Genomic DNA, 24,750 nt, shown 5'->3' with positions numbered 1-24,750 from the left:
AGGTCCTAATGAACCAGCTTAGGGCATAGGCAAAGCATTAACTCCTTCCTGCCAGAAGCTTCCATTTGCCCTGCTAGGTGAGACTCGTGACCCTGGCACCGCCCGCCGTTCAACTCTCAGCTTGGACCCGGTCTTCTGGAGGAGCCCTCCCCTTGCCACCCCACCTAAAACAGCCCCCAGCCCATGGTCCTTCTCTGTCCTGCTGTCCTGCTTTATAGTCACCATAGCTCCTACCGCTCTCAGAAATGACCTTGCTCATTTTCAGCTGGAAGGGGAACACACAGAGTAAGATCCTGGCCACTGGCCAAACAAATACTGCAAAGGTCTGACCTTCTAGCTAAGAAGAGAGAAGCCATTTCCTTTCTTTCTGGGCTTCAGTTTCTTCATCTGTAAAATGGAATAATAATAATAATAATAATAAACAATAATATCTACTCTCCAAATGGCTCTACAGATTGAAGTAATACATGTAGAATCTGACAAATAAAAGTGGTCAAAATATAATTTTTAAATTATTTTTATTTATTTTTTTATTCTTTTTTTTCTCCATATTATTTGTTTACTGGTTTTTGGGTCTCTACATCTCTCTTCCCTGCCCGCCCCCCCTTCCCCGCAATGGTAGAACAGAAGCTTCATGAGAAGAATATTTTCTTGCCCAATGATATATTCTCAGCCTGTCTCCTCATGGGTAACCAACTAAATACTTGTTGGGAGGGTGGGAGGGAGAGAAATAAAGGGGGAAGATGGGTGGCTCCAGGCAGACATCTGGCCTTTCAGTTTGAGTGATCAATAATCACCTACTCACAGCAAGCTTCTTCAATGGACACAAAGGGGCAAAGACAAAAAATCTTCATTGGTTGTGAGGTCTGTGGTCTTCAGACTGACTTACATCAGATACCGTTCAGTCCTGACCCCCCGATTTCCTCTCACTTCCAGGAGGTCGAGTTGGGGAGATGTTCGGAAGGGCCTGCTCGGCAGAGGCCCAATATAGGGACCATGTCCTGAGAAAAGCCCTTAACTACCCACCAGGCATCCTCCCCCCGCCTGCCCATCTGAAGTGACGATGCTTTTCCAAGTGGTAAATGAATCATGTCAGACCAAAAGCCATTTTAAAAGTACACTTTGTAAAAACCCCGTACTACAGCACATTTCATTTATTAATTATGCTATGGATTAGGGATCAAAGTGGTAGAAATCTCAGTGTACTCGAAATAAATGGCTTTTGTGGTTACCTAAATCCTCGGAGTCCCCTGGAATGTAATTCCTTAGGCAAAAACAGCTTCCCAGACGTCTTGCCACCACCACCCTCCCATAATACAGAGGAGGGTGATTACTCAGCATCAGACCTGCATGATGCAATTATTTGGGCTTTTAACGTTTTAGCCATATGAAACATGGAACGATTCCTTTTGAACCACCCTCCTGGTGATGGGTTTTTTCGTTTCTATTATTCAATCTCAAGTCCTTCCCCTTTTTCTTTCTACCCTCCACCCTCACCCTCTCTTTCTTCCCAATTAGATTCAAATTGAAAATACCATATAAAGATGTTGGAACTCAAACAAATTTCCAGTAACTTCCAAGAAGGAAATGGGGTACAGCATGAAGCACACAAGCTTTGTGGTCAGAAAGATCTGGATCTGAGTCTTGGCACTGCCACTTGCCTCGTAAATTTAACTTCTTTAAGCTCTGGTTTTCTTATCTTTAAAATGGGGATAAAACTGCCTACTTCAAGAGAGGCTGTTGGAAGATTGATGAGATGAATTATAGAAAGCTTCTGTCCAGAGCCCGCACCCAGTACCTCATCTATATGTGACCAAGAGTTATTTACTGCCCCTCTACTTCCATGTTTTCCAGATAGGAGTCTGGTCCACAGTTTCTGCATCTTGCTCCAAGTGAGTTGTTTTAATATTTAAATTTTGGTTAAAAAAAAAAAATCCTCTGATTTAGATTTCTACCATAGAAAAGTAATGTTTTTAGATGTGGCTATCAGAGAGCAGACACCTAATCAAAATCACAGTTCTGCACAATTTCTTAAAGTAAGTACAAAATGAATGCATGGAGGATAAGATTAATAAATTTGAGTGCATTAAAAAAAATCAAAACTTCATTCTTTATATTTAAAAACCCATCTAAGCAGGGTTTTAAAACATCACAGACTGGGAGAAAGTAGCTCCAATACTTAACCAATTCTCCGACTTATATAAAGACTTCTATAAATCAATAAGGAAAAACTCTCTGATTCTTTAAAATGTGCAGAGGATTAAACCAGGCAAGCCACAGAGGAGATAATAAACAAATGACAACAAGAGTGTCAACTTCAGGAGTCAAGGAAATGCAAATTAAAACATGATACAATGTCACCACACACTTATCAGATTGGCAGAAATTTAAAGTCTGACAAAGTGTTGAAAATGTGGGGAGAGAAAGTGTTTATACACTGGTGATGTGTGTACTAATTCATCCAATCGTTCTGGAGAGCTTGACATACCTTGTGAACTATGGTTGAAAACCAGCCATCTATGTCCTACCAATTCTTCTATATGGTACAAACCCCAAAGAAATGCTTTACATGTGGCTACATATGCCTACCCCAAGGATCATTACTGCAGCAATAACTTCTTTAAGATTTTGTAACCATTTTTCTTAAATCATTTTTAAAAAATATTTTATTTATTTATTTGACAGAGAGAGACACAGCGAGAGAGGGGACACAAGCAGGGGGAGTGGGAGAGGGAGAAGCAGGCTTCCTGCTGAGCAGGGAGCCTGATGCGGGGCTCGATCCCAGGACCCTGGGATCATGACCTGAGCCGAAGGCAGACGCTTAACGACCAAGCCACCCAGGCACCCCTAAGATTTTATAATCTTAAAAAACTGTAAGGAACCCAAATAACTCAGTACAGAAATGGGGAAACTGGTACACCCATACAATGAAATAGTACATAACAGTTAAAATGGGTGAAATTCAAATGCAATGTTGAATAAGAGAGACAAGCTGTAAAATATTATGAAACATGAAACCACTCACCTAAAACTTAAAAGTTACTAACATTAATTATAATACATTGTAGATATAGACATAGATATATAGGTACGCAAGCCTGGACTAGGGAGACACCAAATGATAACAGTAGTCATATCTCAGGAGGGGAGATCATGGATCCCCTCCCCAGGGAGGGAAACCTAGGTTTGGTTTTGTTCTTTTGTTCTTTTTCTTTGTTCACAAAGGATTAGATTAATAATTGTTATTTTAGGTAGCAGGTAATGAGTGTGTTTGTTCTATTATCCTTCGTCGCTTTCACTACATTTTGTTTTAGAAGAGCCAACCATCTTAGAAAACTCCACTATGTAAAAATCCAAATTTATACAAGATAAATGAGAGAGCGTATATGCCTGGCCCCAGATGGTCGTGATCTGAGAAAAGTACCCACAAAAGCCTTCCACCCAATGTAACTTACCAGAAAGATTTGTAATTTGCCCTCAAGTTGGCAGGCACACACCCACATTGTGTGAAGGGAGGTATAATTTGAGCCGAATGGAAGGCTCGTCTTGATACAAATCTCCTTTTGCTGGTTCCTTTCTTCTGCCAAGAGTTCATACGTTTTCCTCCTAGGAATCCACAAAGCCTCATTTCCTCAACAGGAACTAACAGCGTCACAAAGGCACGACAGGCCTGGAGTTTCCTGGTGCGGCAGCCTGATGGGCACCGGCCTCCAGCCCGGTCTGTGGCCGGAAACCTGCCCCTCCCTGGCTGCGTGCTTGCTCTCCGGGGAAGCAAGAGAACACCTATCAGTGAGAGCCCCAGTGCCGGGGCCAGGCTCCCCGCATTCGAGTTCCAGCTTCACCCCACGTCACCTTGGGCATGCCATCCCCCCGCTACATTTCAGCTTCTTCATCTGTAAAATGGGAAAGTAACAACAGCTAACTCATAAGGCGCTGGGAGGGTTAAAGGGGACTATCATGTAAATTATGCAGAAGAAGCAAATTAGTACAAGAGTAACTAGTAAGTGCTCAGCAAACCTCCAGTATTACCATGATCTTGAGTACATCTCTCCATTCCTCAGTGAATCCACTTCTTAAATGTCACGATGAAGGCTCTGCACCAAGAAAATTACTAAGTTCCTTTGCAACATGTTGAGTCCAGGACTAAGTCTTGAGAGTAAAAGAAAAATCAGAAACAGAAGAGCTAGCATGACAGTGAACAAGGCTCAGCTCTATAATCTGCACTCCTGGTGGAACTGAGGCTCTAGGACAGTGCATGACAAAAAGGTCCCCTGACCCCTTGCCTTGGCTTCAGTTCTGGCCTCTGGTATCACACCCCTGTGCCTAGCAGGATCCCGACAATCCCTACCCTGGGCTCCATAACCAGCAGGTTCCATGCTGCCAGCTCAAAGCCTTTGGAGGAAATTCACACAGGCATCCAGACACCAGAATAGTTGGCCAAACCCAACCCTGCTGGCCTCTGTATGCAGTGCTGGCCACCTCTGGAACCCCAGCCCATTTTCCCCACGCCAGCGGCCCGCCCTCTGCCCACTCATTTATTCCACACAGATGTCCAAACGCGCACTAACTCACCCTAGGTCCTTACTGCCTCTCAGTGGGTATACTTTTCACATCATGTTCTGAAACTTAACCGTGAAAGACTGTTGGCTTAAGAGCTGTGCTTGTATCTCACATCAGCCCTGGACTCCAAGTGTGGATAATAACTCAGGCCAAGAGTCATCACAGGTATGCACCAAACAACAAACAAACAAACAAAAAGCCTACCCTTCCGAATTAAAAAGTTGAGATAGCATTAAAGTGATCACCCTCTTTAGATACATCTTGACTTCTTACCGGGAAACTTATAATTTTAAGGTCGGAGGAAGTGAGCAATGTGGAGTCCTTCTTTTAGTAACTGTCAAAAACAGCACTATGTACCCTGCAAACTTTCACAGAGGTGATGCACAAAACACGGGCTGAATCTGTGTGTCACGCTTGGTCCTTGGCATGTCCTGCAAGACCTATCAATCAGGGACAGCAAGGAGGCATCCTAGCCATGGGAAGAACTTGGTGGCACCAATCAAAACAGGTAAGCCACACCAGCTCCTAATAAGCCGAGCTTCATTTGCTTGGACACATTCTCATTCCTGGTTCTGATGAAAAATGCTCCTCTTTCCCACTTCCCACTTCTTTTAGAACTGGTTTTTAAGTGGTGAGTCACAAGAATTTCCTTCACTGTGACATCTTAATGGACACTTCCCTGGGCTCTGATAGATCCAATAGAGGGCTTGATTTCTGACACTTTCCCCCCCAAAAAGGTGACTGCCTAAAGCAGAAATGACAGCTGTGAAACCGCTATCATCTGTCCTTCTTCACCCTTGACAGATATTAATCCATTAATGCATTGTTTTTCCTGGAGCCCTGACATAGAAGGCGTCAGAATTTCGCTCCACACAATGCTCCGAGCAGACCCCACCCAGCCTACAGTCTAGGTGCAAACACCACGCTCTGCTCAGAGTCTTTGGAACAATAGTTTTAGACTTTGGGAGTTACGGGATCTTTTCACAGCTTACAGGTATTTTAAGGAAAATGGGTAGACCCTTCACCAAATAGTAAAGCGGTAATAATCAATAAATCACACAGAAATAAACACCTGTATGCTCAGCTTGCCACCAATTATCCTGATAAGAAAGTAGTGCTTCCAAAATAATATAAGTAAGTGTTAATAAGTAGAGGAGATCACTGAGGTTACAGCGGCACCTCCTTATTTATGTGGGTTATTATCACATTTTTCAACAAAAAGAGCAGTGCTTAATACTATTAATTAACTGCTTATTCCTTAATTGTCCCCAGGAACAGAAGAAATAAAAGCTTTCGGCAGAGTATATCTCTGAGAAACTAAAAATATGAAAACAGGAATTTTATGAAAATACCTTAAGTTCATTTTCAAAATTCCCCCGTGACCACAAGAGCAAACCATGGAAACTGCTTTTTTCCCCCCACACAAGCCTCTCTCTCTAGAAATTCTTTGTGGCAGAAAATCATGGAGACTATGTCTCCCTCTTAAAGCAACTCTCAAGATTAGTACAAATCAACCCATTCCTGAAGAAGGCAAGTGGGTCCCATTTATGTTGGTCCCTCTTTACACAGTAGCAGAACAATCAGTTCATGCTCCAGCACTTCTAATTCAAAAGAATTAAAAACTCAAAAGAAGAAACAATGTTTTTATTATAAGCCTGAGGCTTTGAAAACTGTATTAGTTAAAATTCCTTGGGTTGTAAGTGACAGAAAACATCTCAGACTAATTGGCTTCCTAACTGGATAATCCAAGACTAGAGCTGGCTACAAAGAATTAAATGGTATCACTGAGACACTCTTTCCAGACCATCTTAATCTTCTGCAAATGAGCACCCTCCATTCGGTGTGTGTGTGTGTGTGTGCACGTGAGCATGCGTGCATGCATATGTGTGAAGGCAGTTGCAGAGTCACAGATTTATACCCTCTCTGCCTAGTGAAGAAGCCTAAGTATCTGCTTAAATAACATGCTTCCCCTTCTGCCCCATCACATGTCTACATGGATCAAGAGAGTAGGGAAAGTTAGTCCCTTACAGCTGAGGGGCTGGGGGAGGATGCTGTTAGCAGCAAACAATGGTGCAGAAATGTCCAGAACCCTACTCCATTTTTTAACATTTGGTTTCTTACCCTGGAAAAAGTCGGTGCACAGGCATTATTCTCAGTACCTGCAAACAACTGGATCGTTTCAGAAGAAAGGATAATAAAGAGTGTATCAGTCAAGTGCTTCATAAAAGTGGGAATGGGAAGGGGCTTGAGGAAGAATGGAAGAGAGATGCTTGGCTAGATTCTAAAAATGGAAATGGTTTCTTACCAGTCAAACTTACCAATTTGATCTCTGACAATGCCTTGCCTTGATCATTGCAATTCGGGGTTTCTGACATGCCTTCATTTATAGGCTTTGGCTGAAGAGGGCTGCTAACTCTTTCCAAAAAAATATTTTTTTCCTGAGTTTCAACTGAATCATCCCAAAGGTTCTCCTGGGAGCCCTTCTGCCAAGCTACGGTCCCCATTCTGTTACTGTGATACTTTTTTTAGATTTTATATGTTCTATCTCCACCCATCAAGGTTGGCTTCTCTGAGTCTGAAAGGACTGGGAAAACACATCTCAGAATCTTACATGTGTCCCTGAGTCAGGCCTAACTTTAGGAGGTGTGGTCCAAAGACAGGCCTTGAGAATGGGCACCAGCCCCGCCACCCTACGTGGTCTCTGGAGGCCATGAAATGGTCTAGTCCCAAAGCCTGTGATGCGGCCTGCCTTCCTTCCTTCTCTAGCCTTCGTAAACATTTGCTACTTTCTTCAACCCAGCACCCGAGCTACATAGACCATGTCCTTGTGAGACAAACAGCCAACAGGCAACTCACACCCTTGGAGCAGGGAGAATAAGATGCTTTTGCCCCACTGCACTTGGATACATGGTGACCCCATCTCATCCAAGCCTATTAAACAAGCCTCAGTGATGCACTTAATCAGTGCCTCGATCCACCCACTAAGCAGGCTCTGGCTGGAACAGATTGCATCATACCACCCAGAGTTCTTCACAAGCTTCTAAATGCAGACAAGATACAGCTGGACAGACTGCACGCTTTTGGAGAAGGGCAGGGCTCAGATGTAGTATAGTTGGGAAGCATTTGGGTCCTGCCTGGGGTTGGGGATGCAGGGGGAGAGACCCAGACATCTGCCACATCCTGCTGCACTAGCACAGGATTGATGAAGGGGGCCTCACTCAGACTATGTGCCCACCTATTGCCCCCTGGCCCTCTCTCCTCCAGCCAACACAATACTCCAAGCATGCCCAGTGCCTGGGCCCAGTTGCTTTATACACTCTCCATTCTGAGCCCTTGAATCTCAAAGTCCCACCTTTCAGTCGGGTGACAGGACCAAGTGCCTGCTCATAGCTGCTCTGGGTCTCTTTCTAAAGACAAAACGTATCCTCCAGATTCTCAGTCAAGGTATGTGATATGATCTGTCCAAGGATTTAAAAGGCCACCTCAGGTACGGGAATGAAGCACAGGGACCAAGGACAGAAGAGGGGATGTCACAAAGGTAGGAAGTGGGGGGGGAGGCCAGGGCAGACACTCCAGCAACATCCAAGTGAGCCACAATGGTCACTGTGGTTGATAATGGTGGAGGTGGTGAAAAGAGGTCAGATTCCACAATATTTTGAGGGCAAAGCTGATACAGTATGCACATGGATTATGAGCCCACAGGATAGACCAATGGGTAGAATGTGGGGTGTGAAAGCAAAAGAGGAGTCAAGGTTTGGGGCCTACACAATTGGTGGATGTTGTTCATCTTTATTGCAATGTTGAACACAGAGACAACAGGTTTGATGGTGGGGCGAGGGTGGAAAGAAAGAGTTGGATTCTGGACATGCTAATTTTCCCATGTTTATTTGGCCTCCAAATGGAGGTTGAATCTGGCACTTAGGGGACAGCTTGGGGCTGGAGCAAGAACCTGGATTAACTGTCTGAATATGGCCATTCCTGCCCATGGAATCCTGGGCAACTCAGCTAACTCACTGGACTTTCACATCCTTCTATGCAAAACGAATCTAACAATAAACTTTCCCAGCCCAACCCCTCTAGGATCCGCCCCCCCCCCCTTATTCCCAGTATCCTCCAAGGGCCAATTCTGGAATCCAGGTGTTTTCTCCCTCTATATTAATTTATTAAGAGGTGAAAATCGGGCCTGCAAGCCACTAACAAGCCAATCACAAAATCACTCCACGTACCCTACAACATCATTGCTGAAAATACCCATTTCCTATAATAAATAATCAAGCCCTGGATTTCCCAATTGGACACTCTCTTAAAAAGTTCAGGCACGCCACGTCAAGATTCCTAAAGAACAGTTTAAATCAAGACTGGAAAGAGAGAGAAACCCTACAAGCCTGACCTTCTGCAGCTTCTGTGTTAACCATGTTCCACATAAATGCTACTGTGGCGATTTCACACGCCCCACTGCAAGCTGGAATGTATAAGGGTGGATTATCAAGTTACTGGCAAGCCGTGCACAAAGTCATAACCCAAAATTATGCTTCTCCAAAACACGCTACCACATCAGGTAGAAAGTATACACGTGGACAAGCTCTCGTGCTAACCAGGATGAGTCTGAACACACTAAGATAACAATGAAGTCACGCTCATTCCAGATGAAATCAACTCGTGTCCCTCACCAGAAACTGGTTTTCTGCTTAATTAACGAAGCACCACAGTAGGAGGGGCGGAAAAAAAAAAAAAAAAACACATGGAAAGAAAGAAACCGTGGGGCTCCTTGGCTTCAAGAAACTTACAATCTGGTTGGAGGCACAAGCCCCATACATAGAGCTAATCAGCAAGGGAAGAAGTGACAAGCAGGACAGGATGGGTGCCAAGTGAATACTTTTGTTTTATTTACTGGAAAGATAAACATAGGCTAAAACCATGAGTTGAACTCTAAGTAGATCCATGTTGATTTAAAACAGGCTCCCACGCTTGGTAAACAGAGCAGGTGCTGAAACTAAAACAACTTTCCCGGGTCTGCTCCAGTCCTGTCTGTAAAGATGCCGAGAGGCATTCTGGGGTCGGGCAAGCGTTAGGAACTGCCCCGAGTGTCCAAGCATCCAGAGGACTCAAGATCCTGCCCTAAAGAAGCTCGCTGACTGTGCATAACCAGTGCTTCCCTAAACCTCTTTTCCAGTAACCTTATTAACACTCAGTGAGACAAATGTCAGAAAATGCGAGCCCAGAGCTGCCAAAGACTTTTCCCCCAAGCACAAGACACAGCATTGAGAAATGGTCAAGGATGACCGGAGGCTGCCAGCCTTACGCTCACTGTGATCTTAAACACAGCAATAAATAACATCTTTGACAAGTAGGTGTGTTTTCCCAGAGACACAATCCAGAAGCATATTCCCTTGTTTTGTTGTTTTTGTTTTTAAAGATTTTATTTTTAAGTAATCTCTACACCCAACATGGGGGCTCAAACTCACAACCCTGAGATCAAGAGTCCCATGCTCTACTGATTGGGCCAGCCAGGTGGCCCCACAGTCGTACTCCTGATGGAGCTCACACACAGCGTCAAATACTTCATTAACTATCTGCCCGATAATATGCCATTAAAAAAAGAGATATTAAAACTTAAAAAACAACAACAAAAGAAAAACAAACAAAAGAACTGTACAGTTATTTGAGGTTATAAAAAGTATACTCCAAGACTTCTAAAATAGCCCTAAATGTGCTTCGTAGATTCAGGGGACTAATAAGGTGCATCTGAAAGGTTATACTGTGGGGGGCGCCTGGGTGGCTCAGATGGTTAAGCGTCTGCCTTTGGCTCAGGTCATGATCTCCAGGTCCCGGGATTGAGCCTCATGTCGGGTTCGCAGCTCAGCTGGGAGTCTGCTTCTCCCTCTCCCCGTTTGTGTTCTCTCTCTCTCTCTCTCAAATACATAAATAAAACCTTAAAAAAAAAAAAGAATACTTAACTAAAAATGTAATTGTTCATCAATTGGCAAACTGATTAACCAGTGATATGCATATAATATAGAATACCATGCAGCAGTTTAAAAAAGAATGAGGTAGAATTATACAGATAATGGACGGGTCTCCATTTGTTATTTGGGTAGTTAATTGAAACAAATAATAATAAAATAAAATAAAAAATAAAAGCCTACAGTGTGAGCTATCAAAAATGAATATACATAATTCTATAAAACCGTGATAATGTCAGTTGACTTTAAAGCCTCCAACCATTTAAGAAGCAATTTTTTTTTTTTTTTTTGACTGTTTTGAAGGTGAAAGGTCTTGGGAAAGCCAAACTGAATGCCTTTGGGTGGGTCTCTTTTCGGGAGCTCAGTGGTGTACAGGTAACATTCTTCCAGGAAAGCCTGAACTTTTTCTTTTGTTAAATTCCCCGGAGACATTAAAATCAGTCTGATCATGGTAAATCTAACTCTCACACATGCTGATAATTGTAAAAATTGAGACCTTTCAGGAAAATATTTGTGGCTATATATCAAGAAATTTTTAAAGATTTTGTTCTCTTTTACCTGTCTTCCTAAGAATCTGTCCTATGAAATAATAAAGGAACGGGGCGAGGGGGAGGATGGCACAAAGATTTATGGGCAAAGATGTTCATCACAGGATTATTTAGAATAGTAGAAACAAAAGGCATAGGATACTCTAAAGGCCCAACAATGTGGCACTGATTAAGCAAATGGGTATACGAGCATATTAATGGGCTGCTCTGTGATCATTTAAAATCCTTAAGAATTTTAATGATATGGGGAAGTGCTTATTCATTACAGCAGTTTCCTTTTAAATAAATACAAGGCTGCAAATATTGAGCACTATTATAAGCTCAAGAATGTTAAAAACAAATATAAATATTAATGCACTCAGGAAAAAGTCTTAGGAGTAAATATACCAAATATGCCAATTTATTCATAATGTAATCTCTGAGTGGCAAGATAATGGGCCAGTTTCCAAACTGCCTATAATGAACACAAATTTTATGAATGAGGAAAGCGGCATCTAAGCATTAATTTCACTGGCTTTAGGGGTAAGGTTTTTGTTTTGTTTTGTTTTAATAGAAAGATTGCAATTCCCATCCTTAAACAGTTGAGGATCAGTCACTGAAGATGTGAATTACAATGGAGGATAATCTTGAACAGAAGACTTGGTGATGAAGGAAGAACGTACAATAGCCACCTTCAAATTTCCAAGATCGGTAACCGGAAGCATGAGCGGAACAGGACGTTGAAACACACCTCCAAGAATGGGCATTTCAAGGAGAGACCCTTCAGCACAACAGAAAGTCAGAACTCTAAGAGCCCATGGTGACCCCAAAGGAAATGGTCTACATCAGGAGACGGATGTCCCATCTCTGTGTTCAGGAACACTGTGGCCAACAGACCCCTTCTGGACAGTGATCCAACAACAGAAGGGACAGCAGTGGGTGACAGGACATGTGATGGCAGGTTGTGAAACTTTCCGTGATTCTAATCTGAAGGGGATACAACCAAGCTTACACAATCCTCCCAGGTAGAATATTTTCCATCTCCACAGTGCTCAGCAGCCACACCATCAACTCAAACCTCAAGAACTTCAGAATTCCTCATCATAGAGTCTTTTCTGGAAAGAGAGAAGGAAGCTTGGACTTTTAACTAGAGACTGGGCTGAATTACTCCACTCTCTCCTCAGAGCACGACTGATCCGATCCACCACTTCTTCCCCAAAAAAAGATAACCCGGTGGCCTGCTCCTCAATATTATAACACTCACAGCTCTCCTTACAAAAACAACCGTATTTTTGCAGTGCTCACAGGCTTGCTCCAGATCCTCAGACACAATATACACCCTTACCGCAGTTTCCGTCTGTGAAATGGGAAAGCTCTGACTCAGCTGCTGCTAGGAAACGCATGCCAAATATTCTAGAAAGTCTGGCTGAGTCACAGATAAAAGGGGAAAAAGACAAACCAAGGGGAAAGTATATACACAATGGAGGGAGTGGAGATGGTGCACAGGGAAAAGCTTTTTGGAAACCAGCACTGGTTCATACCCTCACATCACCCAGAGCTTGCCTGCCCCGGGGCAGCACGCCCTCCCCACCCACATGTGTCAGCACCCACCTCTGCCCATGTCAAGGACACCCAGAAACCAAACCCTAGCCAACCTCATGTCCCACTGTCCAGTGGCACCAGTGAATTCTCCTTGAGCCATGCCCGCCCCGTCCGGCTCCTGGTGCCCCGCCCCCCACCCCAGGCAGCGCTGGGCATACCACACTATGCCTCTTTGTTCATCTTTCCCCACCATCGTTGTGGTCAGGGGCTGGGAGGATGGCAGGTTCTGGCTGCCCTGTCTCACATCCTGACTCCCACAACTGGGCAAACACTTAACCACCCCCACTTCCTCCTCTGTGAAATAGGGGCCACAGAATATCAGCAAAGCACCTAGAACAATGCCTGGCACGTAGGACGTGTTACTGGCTGATTGTTATAATCCTTTGTCATCGACTCCACTCTCTCCCAGGGTCTAGAACACTTTTTCCCACATAGTAAGCAACGACTAAACATTTGGGGGATCAGGGAAGGAATCCATGATTGATCAGCGGTAAATGCAAGGTCAAGAGAAAGACCAATAAAAGCTACTTACCTAAATTTGGGAGAAGGAAAGGGAGATTTCTCTACCCTACCCTAAATATATTCTAAATAAATTTAAATTTAACAGATCGTTGACGTTACTTTTCAGGGACTAATTAAAAGTTCGGATTGTTCCCATTTCATACTGCTGTGGGGGTCATGAAACCCAGGAGCTGGATCTCTCTAAAAAGGCAACTCTTGAACTGAAGACCTTCTTCCAAAGACGGTAAATGAAACATACTAATAGGTACATGAAAAGCTGTTCAACATCACTAATCATCAGGGAAATGCACAAGGAGATACCACCTCACACCTGTCAGAAAGGCTATTGTCAAAAGACAAGAGATGACAAGTGCTGGTGAAAATGTGGAAAAAAAGGCGAACCTGTGAACTGTTGGTGGGGATGGAATTTGGTACGGCTACTATGGAAAACAGTACTGAGATTCCTCAAAAAATTAAAAATGGAACCACCCTTTGATCCAGCAATTCTGCTTCTGGGTAGATACCCAAAAGAAATGAAAGCAGGACCTCAAAGAGATATTTACACTCCCATGTTCATTGCAGCATTATTCACAATAGCCAAGACACTGAAACAACCTAGGTGTCCATCAACAGATAAACGGATTTTTTATTTTTATTTTTATTTTTTTTAAAGATTTTATTTATTTATTTGAGACAGAATGAGAGAGAGAGAGAGAGCACATGAGAGGGGGGAGGGTCAGAGGGAGAAGCAGGCTCCCCGCCGAGCAGGGAGCCCGATGCGGGACTCGATCCAGGGACTCCAGGATCATGACCTGAGCCGAAGGCAGTCGCTTAACCAACTGAGCCACCCAGGCGCCCCTAAACGGATTTTTTAAAGTGGCATACACACACACACATACACACACACACACACACACACACACACACATACACAATGGAATATTATTGGGCTTTAAGAAAGAAGGAAATCCTGCCATTTGTGACAACATGGATGGGCCCTGAAGGTGTTATGCTAAGTGAAATAAGTCAGACAAAGACAAATACTAGGTGCTATCACTTACATGTGGAATCTAAGAAAAAGCTGAACTTACAGAAACAGAGTAAAGTGGTGGTTACCAGGGGCTGGGAGGTGGCGGACACGGGGAGACATTGGTTAGAGAGTACGAATTTCCAGTTACAAAATGAGTAAGTTCTGGGGATCTAAGGTACAGTATGGTAATTATCATTATCTACTTGAATTGCCTAGAGAATCAATCTCTCATGTTCTCACAACAAAAAAGAAATAGTAATTATGTGATATTAGCTAACCCTAGGATGGTAATGTTCCAATATAGAAGTGTCTCAAATCAACACACTGTACACCTTAAACTCATACAATGTTATATGTCAGTTACATCCTAATACAATGTTATATGTCAGTCACATCCTAATAAAGCTGGGATAAAAAAAAAATGAAAAAAATAAAAATACAACTCTCCCACCCCAAACCTGCTCCATTCAGTGAGTGGCATCCCCACCCACCTACCTTTGACTCTTCTTTCTCCCTCAATGCCAACGTGTGACCCACTGGCAAATTCTGCTGATGATCCCCCCAAATCTGTCCACCTCACCATAATCCCCACAGCCAGCAGTTTAACACAAGCCAAACCACTCATGGACTTGCCCCGGTGGTTAGAATCAAACACCAAATTCTCACCATATCCTACCCCAGGCCACTCTCCCTCATCCCTCAGGACCTGCAGCCATCGTAGATGACTTTCTGCTTCTCCCACAGCCAAGGTCTTTTTCCTTTTAGGAACTTCATACATGGTTTTCCTTCTGCCTGTAATGTTCTCCCATCTCCTACCCGTTCCTTCTCTCATCCCTTTATCTGGCTAACTCTAATTGATCCCTGAACATCTCATTTTAAATGCCAATTCCTCAGGGGGTTGTCCCAGCCTGGAACCCTCACCAACTTCTCAGTGGAAATCTCATATCCCTGTCACACCGTCACAGGACCTCTATTCCCCCGGGCACCTGGCACAGGTGGGGGCTACGATGATTTTGCTGGGCCTCAGCACCTAGCACAGAACCTCCCAGCACACAAGCACCCAGCCGAGCAGAGGAGAATACAGGCCACGCCAAATAATCCATCGAAACATCCACATGTATTTAAAAACCAATAGGATGCTCTCAAAGCAGTTTTTCTTATTAACGATGAATAGGTGCCCCTTCCCCCAAACTCTTCAGACACAAAAAGCAAAAGTTTCACCATGCCCTCTGAACTTACTTGAAAATGCTCAACACAGGCCAGCAGAGACCCTGCCTGCAGCTTTCCCATCACGCTGCATTTCATAAGTTTTCTGCCCTCTTTCAGCATTTAAGCAATAACAACAACAACAAAAAGTACACCCCCACAGTCTGGCAGGCTTTGCTCCTCGGGATGCAGACTGCTTTCTCATCCCATACCTCAATGCTCATTACACAACAAAACGCACAAGACCCGGAACAACTAGAAATTCAGCCCAAGGTAAAATTCCACATCGACTTCAAAAGGAAGCCCCCAAGATAAAATGGTAAGAACTTTTGAAGCCTTTTGCCATCTTGTAAGATACATACTATACCAAAATACCACCATTTTTGGTACAGAATCTATTTTTGCTGGGTACAAAGGAAATTAAATGAAAGTCTTTGTATAGCAAAGACACCGGGGGTGGTGTGCGGCGGGGGCGGCTCCTAACCCCACAGCTTATGGACTGCCTGAGGCGAGTGGGCCAACACTCAAGTACCACCACTTAGCACAACCCCACTGCGTGGCCGTCATGGGGCGGGGGGCGGGGGGGGGGGGGGGAGGGAGGTGCGCACAAAGAATTAGAAATAAAAATTTAAAACACCACAGAGAATGAATTAGGAGCTAGTTGTGTGAATCCAAAAATGGGCCTGGGGAGGCCAGGAAGAGGAGAGGGTCCTGGAACCTGAATTTCTCAGGGGTGTGGGGAGGGAAGAAGGGGGAGAGGGAAAGCAAAGGAGAGGGAGGGAGAGATGGATCTCTTGCGTAAATTCCTATTTTCTGGCTGGCCAAAAAAAAAAAAATTCAAGACAGCATCTTGGGGAATAATTTCCTCTCTCTTCTGAACACAGATTGGGAACTGCTGGATTATAATAAACAAGATGCAGTATCAGTTACAGTAACTAAAAGTTGCGGGGCTTGCTTCTTAATTTAAATATTATTTGATCAATTGAACTCTACTTGTCAAAAATATTTATTCTTGGGGCACCTGGGTGGCTCAGTCGTTGAGCGTCTGCCTTCGGCTCAGGTCATGATCCCAGGGTCCTGGGATCGAGCCCCACATCAGGCTCCTTGCTCCGCGAGAAGCCTGCTTCTCCCTCTCCCACTCCTCCTGCTTGTGTTCCCTCTCTCACTGTGTCTCTCTCTGTCAAATAAATAAAATTTAAAAAAAAAAAATATTTATTCTACACGTCTACTTTTTTATAACGTGGTAACCCATGTACCACATGAAAAAAAATCTAGGTTAAAATCTTCTGACAAAAAGCTTTAGTTTAAATTCCCATGTGAAAATTTCTGCCCCAAATGGGTACTAGAGAAAGTTATTTTCTTAGCAACCGGTGACAGTGATAGTCTCTAATGATTACTGACAAACACTGAACACTTCTCGAGTTTCAAAAGAAAACATTAGAAATAATTATGAAATAACTTGGCCCAGAAATTACAATAAACCCAAATTTCAGAGAAATTAGGAAGCAATCCTTAGACAATTATTTTGAAACATGTCTGATGAAACACTGCGATGTGACGACGTTTTCTTTAAGAGAATGAAAAACAAAACGAGAGGAAGAACCCAGGATCTGGAGCAGAGTTAGCCATCCACCAGCGGAGCTGAACACAGCCCAGACTCTTTGGGCCAACGCTGAACTATACACAGACCCAGATGATACCTCAGCCCTCATCCAGAATGCGCCCTTTATAAATACAGACGCGCTGTGCCTGCCAAACTGACTTTAGTTGGCGCATTGCCCTATGTCCAGTGAAAAGGGGATCATCCATTCATAGTCCCAAGGTGTAGGACTCCTCTGTTCCCAAAACTGTATGTGACCACTGGAGGGTGCAGAGGTCAACCATCACAGCCCTTCTTCCAACCGACCTGCCCATGTCCCTCTGCCAACCCCTCCCACTCCAGCACCCCCTCCTCACCCTTTACTATCAGGTGAAGACTGCCGAAATGCACAATTACGGGGCTAATCCATACAACCAAAGACACCATTCAGTTGTCAAAGCATTAAGTATGTCACAAATTTGCCTTCCTTTTAGCCCAGCTGATGGCTTTTTCTCCTCTTCCCGCTCCCAGAGCCCACCATCCTCCACAGCCTAGAACCTCTACGCAGTGGCCATTCCCCAGGCCCCAGGAGCACAGCAGAAAGCACGGAAGTTGAGGCGGCTGGCTGTGGCTCCTTGGGACAGGGGTCTCCATCTGAAGTGTGGCGAGCGCTCCAAGTGGTGGAAAACACACCTCCTAGACAGCAGAGGTTGAAGGAACCAAAGTCCCCTTGCGCTCCCCTTGCTAAAATCTACACTGGATCTGGATAAAACATCTTCCCATCTCCTCAGATTGTTCATTTCTAAACATGAAAAGAAGTACTTAGGGTCTACACTGGGACCACTGGTCCTGGGGGCTATCTGGACCTCTCTTGGAGTGGGTAAGCCCCACTCTCACCCTTGGGCGATGGTCACCGGAGCGGGCCCGCAACCTCCATCCGCACCCACAAGGGGCCGTGTCCACTCTGAACCACTTCTAAGAATGGCACCTTCTCTCCACTCAAAGAGAAAAAAAGCCTCCAAGAGATTTTAAAGATAACGTCCTTTCTCTGTAGCTTAAAAAAAAAAAAAAGAAAATGTGGCGGCCCTGCCAAGCATTTCCAAAAGCAGAGAAATAAATTTCAAAGCCTAGACACACAATGGGAAATGCAGGGAGGCAGGAAAAGTGAAAAGGACATGCTTCCTCGTTTTACCCTGTAGGACACTGTAACTCTTGCACTTTTTAAAAATCTTTGTATATGGCTAAAATGGTTTTTATAGGGCATTCACGTTTCTCAGAGAAACCTGCATCAGAACCCCAAACCAACAACATCCTGCCACCTATGACGCTGTCCCTGATGATGACCCAATTTATAGTTCGCAGAACAGAACCAGCCACAGAAAAGTTACTTTCTACTCCCTTAGGAAGGAACATGCCATGAGGCCCCGGAAGAGGAGCCGAGAACTGGGTCCCGTCCTCGCTCTGGCCACTAACTCAGCGTGTGACATTGGGCAGTTCACTTAGGGCATCTCTGGGCCTGTTTCCTTTTCTGAGAGCAGGTTGGGCCGAGATGATCTAAGGTCGCTTCCAGCCCTGAAATCTTGACATTACAGGAGCATGTGTAATTATGAGCATCCATGTTACTGTGGGGCTGGAGGAAGGAGGAAGCTTCTGGAAAAATGTCAACCTTGCTACGTGCCTCATTTATAACATAAGAATTTGTAGAACATTTTCACACATGATGACTCAAGATGTGGTTTAACGGAAATAAATCACTTTGTAATAATATACACATACATATATATTTAATATTCATATAACAGAGGCATAATTCATTAAATAATATATACTCAATTATAGCAAGCTACAAAGTAAGGTGGCAGTTAGCCTGAAATCTGACACAATGCGTCTTAAGATTTTTCTGCTTAAGAAAATCATTTTGCCATTTTTAGAAATTACAAGTAACATCGAGGCAAAATATATTAATGGGTAACATTTTGTGTTACTTAAATAAACAATACATGAATTATTTCATGCTTTGCATAATTCTACCTGTCATAGATTCGTTATAAAAATGTGTCTTCCATTAATTATTTCAAAAGTAGGATGTCCAGCTCATGATATAAACAGATGGAAGAGAATATTCTAATAAGGCTGAGCCATCTTCTCAAGAGGTTAATTTATAAATTCCACTTTCAGAGCCTACAAAATCCAAAAGTACATTAAAAATATATGTAGACACACACTTTATGTTGTAGCCTCACTACTAAAACAAATGTTTCATATGTTAAACCCACGGGCTCTCAAAGCCACGGATGTACAGATCAAGTTTAACTTAAGCCTTTCCAAATTCATTTCTACTCTGTTTACAATCAACCAGCCCAGATAAAATTTGCTGATGCTAATGTAGAATGTCACTTTCCAACAATTAAGATAAATGGGAGTGGGAGGGGACTGGAAAGTCTGAAATCCAGCGCTTCCATGTTGAATTTTCTAATTCCCTCTTCTGCAACTCACCTCCACTAAATGAGTTTTTCAGAAAAGGATCTGGGGGTTGTGTTTTTTAAACGGCTTTGGCACCACTTCCAGTCTCCCCCAAACCATGGTGATAGTGCCCCATTAACTGGAGACCACAAGGCTAAACTAACCCAACACCAGAAGGAAAGGGTGGTGGGAAGATCTGGAAAATTTCTGGGTGGGTAACAATCACTGAGGTCCAATAGCAGAAAACAAATTATCTTCTAGATATAAACCATATCCAAGACTATTCCAAAAATATACATTTTTAAAGAGAGAAAAACAGATAAACAAGGCCTGTTATCAACAAAGAATATTTTCTTCATCTCCCCCCAATAAAGGAAGCAATGGCCTTTGTAAGGTCACTTACGACAATGTGTGCCGGCGACGGAGAGCGGGCATCCTTGAGGGCTTGTCTGCTCTGGAGGGTCCCCGCCTGGACATCAAGCAGTGGCCATTTCATCTGGAGATACTGGAGGGAGGAAACAAAATGAATGCGGCAAATGAATTTAGAAAAGAAACGCAAAACCGCTATCCCAAGACATAACTTCTGGGGCGCCTGATACACAGATGAGAAACTAAAAGGAGTAAGGACATGCAAATAACAACACAGAAAAAACGTAAAAGCATGCAAATAACAACAACATCAACAGAAAAATCATGCCATACCAACAGGTTCTTCCTTAGAGCTCACGTTCAACAGGTGGGTACGTTTATAGAACAGCAACACTATTAGCAACTATAGAGTTTGGTCTTTGCATCCAAACGTCAGGCTGGCTCCAGATTACATGATTTCATTAATCCTGCCTCATTTAGAGGGAAAAGTAGAGATGCAGGAGAGACAAGAAGGGAGAGAACACAGGCCTTCCAAAGGAAGAAAGCAAACAGGAGTCTCAAGCCAGAGGCGTCCAGGAGACCATCAATTCCAGATCTGCTCTTTCAGTGACCTTCATTTCTAAAATGCCCTCATCCTTCACTCTAAAGTTGAGTGTATATATATATACGTGCAACTGTCCTTTAGTAGAAACTACTCCAGTAGATGAGGATGGAACTCCTCATCCAACCCAAAAGCTTATAAAACAAAAATACTTCTCAGGGCACCTAGGTGGCTTAGTCCGTTAAGTGTCCAACTCTTGGTTTCAGCTCAGGTCATGATCTCAGGGTCTTGAGATCAAGCCCCAAGTCGGGTTCCACACTCAGCAGGGAGTCTGCTTGAGATTCTCTCTCTCCCCCCCCGCCCCTCCCCCTGCTCGCTTACGCTCTCTCTCAAATAAATAAATAAATCTTTGGGGAAAAAAATACTTCTCAGTAAAAGATGTACAAACAGGGCACAGTACAATTTATACACTCATCTCAAAAGGCCCGAGAAATTCTTAAATACGCACAAGTTTGCCACAGAAATCAACTTAAAGGTCTAAGCCAATGATATCTATCTCTGCTCTTCTCTGAGGTGGAAAATACACGGCACGAGGGAAAGGAAGTTACTTCTGTCACAAGTGATACATCAGCTTTCAGAAGGACTTGAACAATCAACTGACCCAACTCCCTACTGAAGAAGCAAGGAAAAGTGAGGTGAGGTGGCTTGCCCAGTCACAGAGATACTTAGCACACATATAAGCAACTCCAAGGCATATGACTTTGGTGGGTAACATCGCACCAGTTTTACTCAGGAAACCTTCAGACAACTGAACAAAACTGAAGACACAACGCTAAGATTTTGATAAGAACATCATCAGCCTTTCTATCTCTGAAGGCCACCTGTTTAATGCACCAGTTAATGCTTGGAGGGAATATAAGGGGCCATCTTGATCTTTTCAGAGATCCCAAAGTGAAATAAATGGCTAGTTTTCATACAAATTGTACAGGAAATTTTACTCAATGAATATTAATTAAACTCTTTGTACATAGCCTTCTTGTGAAGGGTTAAGGAGATAGGAAGAGGTCTGCCCTCAGGGAGCTTATCCCCATGTGAGGGAACCAACTCACACTCAGATTAAGTCTAGATAGAATGTAGTGGAAATGGCAGAGACTCAGGGAATTGTGCCTAGGGAATGCCAAGAAGAAAGACAGGATTTTTGAGTAGAGACTGGGGAAGGGTGCACAGAGTAGGTCTTGTTAAGTCAAGAAAGATTTCAACAGAAAGAAAAAGGACAGCCAAGGGCAGTCCAGAAAGAAGGACTGGCTCAAATCTCATGTGAAATAGAAGGGCAAAAGCCACACACAAGCTTTCCCATAGGTTCCTTAAAGATACAACTGTCCAGCGAATTAAAACCAAACACAGTTACGCCTAAAACTAGAAGACCCTGGCCCACAAGCTACCTGCCAAAGTGCACAGCCATTTTCCCAACCTAGATCTGGACAAGGCAAGAGCACCTCTACAACCTCAACCTTCTGTTACCCAGAAGGCTCTTGTGTGAGGGAACCGGTTACCGGTTCTGGTGATTCACCACAAGACCTTGCATCAAATCCCTTTGCTTCTGTGGACCTCTAGTTTTTCATCAGTCAACTGAGGGGGTTGTCCTATCTGGGATGGGGATGAGGGCGGGGCTGCCCCAGCACTTAAGGATTCTGGACTCCCAGACAGTAAATACCAGCAGGCACCCCACTCCCTGCCTCAGTCAGCCATATAATCAAGCCATTTCCAAGTATCTTCTTTGTGGACAGTAGCATCCCAAGTTGAGAGCCACTGTAATAAATGTTTCCATGGTCGCCCTCAGCCTATAACTCAAGCCAGTGGGCCATGGGAACCTATAACGCCCCATCTCACCCTGACTGCTTCCCATTCTCACCTGCCACATAAATAGATGAGCCTCATTGCTCAGAACCACTCAATAGCATCATTTCCTTGAGGCCAATCAAAATGGACACCTGCCAATACTCATCTCTCCTCTCATAAAATCCTGTGAGGAAAAATGCCAAGCTGAGTGCCACCCACCTATACCTCATGCTACCCACAGTGGGCAGGGTTAGATTAACAGACAGGTTTCCACCTCTGGCCATCTGCAAAACAGATTTGATCGCATCCAAATCCCGGCTCCATAGAATTCAGAAATTTAGGCTTTGTTTAAGGTGACAGACCTGCCCTGAGGACCCCACCAGAGAACTGTCATACCCATAATGCAATATTAACGCAGAGTCTTATAATTCTTATTTTACATAAAAGCTTCATTGTGTGCCATATCCAATCTCCGCAGGCTACCTGCACCACTATTTTTATGAGCCTACATTTCAGCGCTCCAAGCCTACAATACACATAATTTTCAATTATGTTAGGGCAGCCCAGGATCACTGCCTATATAACATTACTGGTTGGAGGAAATGAGACTCGGCCCCACTGCCCAGAGAGAGCTAACCAAATCCAGATGGTGGAGGAAGACAGCCCCAGTCGTGCTGGCTTACAAGGACTCCACGGTGACAGCCTCAAACTCTCTATCCCAGTGAAACTCGATCCCACAGAATGGCTGGGCCCCCGCAAATCTGTGCCCGTCCCTTGGAAATAACTGGCATTCAGGCTGACGAGGTTCCTTCTGGGGAAATAAGTATTATGTCAGGATTTTTCAAAGGAAGTTATTAACCTCCTCCAAAAGTGATGGGTTTCCCAGGTTCCTTCATCTTCTACAATTGGTCCTTATTAATAAGGAAAATAAATAAATAAAGGGAAGAAAAAGGAAATTAGGTACGATTATAGCCTCGAGGAAAATCTTTTCCTTCCTGGAGACACTAAGCAGCAGGAAATTCTATTCTGTTGGGTCCTCAAGGAAGACCCGAAGGAGGAGGCATCTCAGATTTATGAAAGGGCTGGAACGCCACGCCACATTTCCCCCCTGGTCCAACTTTGGTTTTATATCCTTTTGGGGAAGAAAAAAAAAAGTTCCCACCATCCCACTATAAAAACAACACTAGGCTCCAGCTCCCTTCCTTTCAGGCCGCTCAGCGTGGAAATTATGAATTACCTACAAAAACATTAAACTTTTCAGCAAACTGCAATCAAACGGGGGCCGTGGGAATTCCTGCATTGAAAACTGTTGAAATGGAGTCCTGCTCAACTTGCATTTTGCAAAAAAAAAATAATAATAAATATATAAGGCCATCTTGGCTTAAGTGTTTCATCCTTTGTTTAATACTAATGTTCTGCTCATGGCCCATTAGGGTTTTTCCCCAAATCATATTTTATGATATGTCTCAGGGAGCTTAAGTTAAGCTTCAGACCTGTGGACAAAGTCTCGAAATATATACAAAATCAATGGTCTGAATGGAATCAAGGAGCTTTAAAAGCCTGTTAAATTGTCAGCAAAAAAAGAAAAAGGTAATGCAACTCAAACTTCTCCTCCCCCTCCTCCCCCAATTAAAAAAAAAAAAAAAAAATGGACAAGGAAAGGCAAAGACGGAGGGATCTTCCGAACTAGAAGACCCCTCCAGGATCCAGGTACAAGTGGGCCTGAGGGAACCTGCTCCCAACAAAGGCACCCCCATCCTTGTGGGTCCAGCTTCATGCAGTAGCAAGGAGGGCGAGGAGGGGCTGCTTGGAGAACCTGCATCTATCTGAGCGCTGCTGAGGCCTCGGTACAAAAGTTAATATTCTAAATAAATAGGACAACTCAAAGGCCAATGATGATGCTGATGACAAAGTTCCCAGGAAACACCACATCGCTGATAAAATACCAAAGCAGCCTGGCAGTACTTCCTGTCAGTCAGTCCACCTCACAGATGGACAAGCAAGGGGAGTCCATCCCCTTACTTGTTCAGGACAGGGTTGGCAAACTTTTTCTGTAAAGGGCCAGAGAACAAATCTTAGGCTTTGCAACCCACACCGTCTTGGTCCTAACGGCTCGGCCGTGGTAACACAGAAGCAGTCATGGGCAATACGGGTACCTACTATGTCATGGTCATGTTCCAATAAAACTTTATTATAAATAGTGATAGGTGGATTCCATAGGACTATCTTGTGTCAGGAAATATTCTTCTCTTGGTTTCTTTCAACCATTTAAAAATAATAAAAAACCATTTTTATAGCTCAAAGGCCACACAAAAAGAAGTGGCAGGACAGCTTCAGCCCTGAGCCATAGTTTGCTACCCGTGGCTTAGGGAATGAATGTGCAAAGATCTGATTTCGTGTCAGACAGGAAACATTCCTTCACTGGGCCTAAAATCCAGACAGCCGAACGCGATTATTCGGTGGCCCAAAAGCGACATTTTGGATTGAATCGTCACTGGCAGACTCCAGTTTGGGGGGAAGAGCTTGGAAAAGAATCTGAGCTCTCTAGCCATGACTCCCAGTCACAAGGT

At 43.8% G+C, this 24,750-nt stretch overlaps 1 protein-coding gene across 18 annotated transcripts in view; it reads right to left on the bottom strand.

Moving 5' to 3' along the window:
* Positions 1-24,750, bottom strand: part of TCF7L2 (transcription factor 7 like 2) — a 195,020-nt gene that overhangs the window by 98,559 nt on the left and 71,711 nt on the right. For all 18 annotated transcript variants that reach the window (XM_032423380.1, XM_032423383.1, XM_032423397.1 and 15 more), the window contains one exon: positions 19,835-19,936. In XM_032423380.1, coding sequence (XP_032279271.1) covers positions 19,835-19,936 — 102 coding nt within the window. The remainder of the gene's footprint in view (positions 1-19,834; positions 19,937-24,750) is intronic.

The sequence above is a fragment of the Phoca vitulina genome, unplaced genomic scaffold, assembly GCF_004348235.1.
Source record: "Phoca vitulina isolate PV1807 unplaced genomic scaffold, GSC_HSeal_1.0 scaffold28, whole genome shotgun sequence".
NCBI classification, from domain to species: domain Eukaryota; kingdom Metazoa; phylum Chordata; class Mammalia; order Carnivora; family Phocidae; genus Phoca; species Phoca vitulina.
The sequence above is the reverse complement of the archived record's forward strand: the minus strand, read 5'-3'. Positions and strand labels throughout refer to the sequence as shown.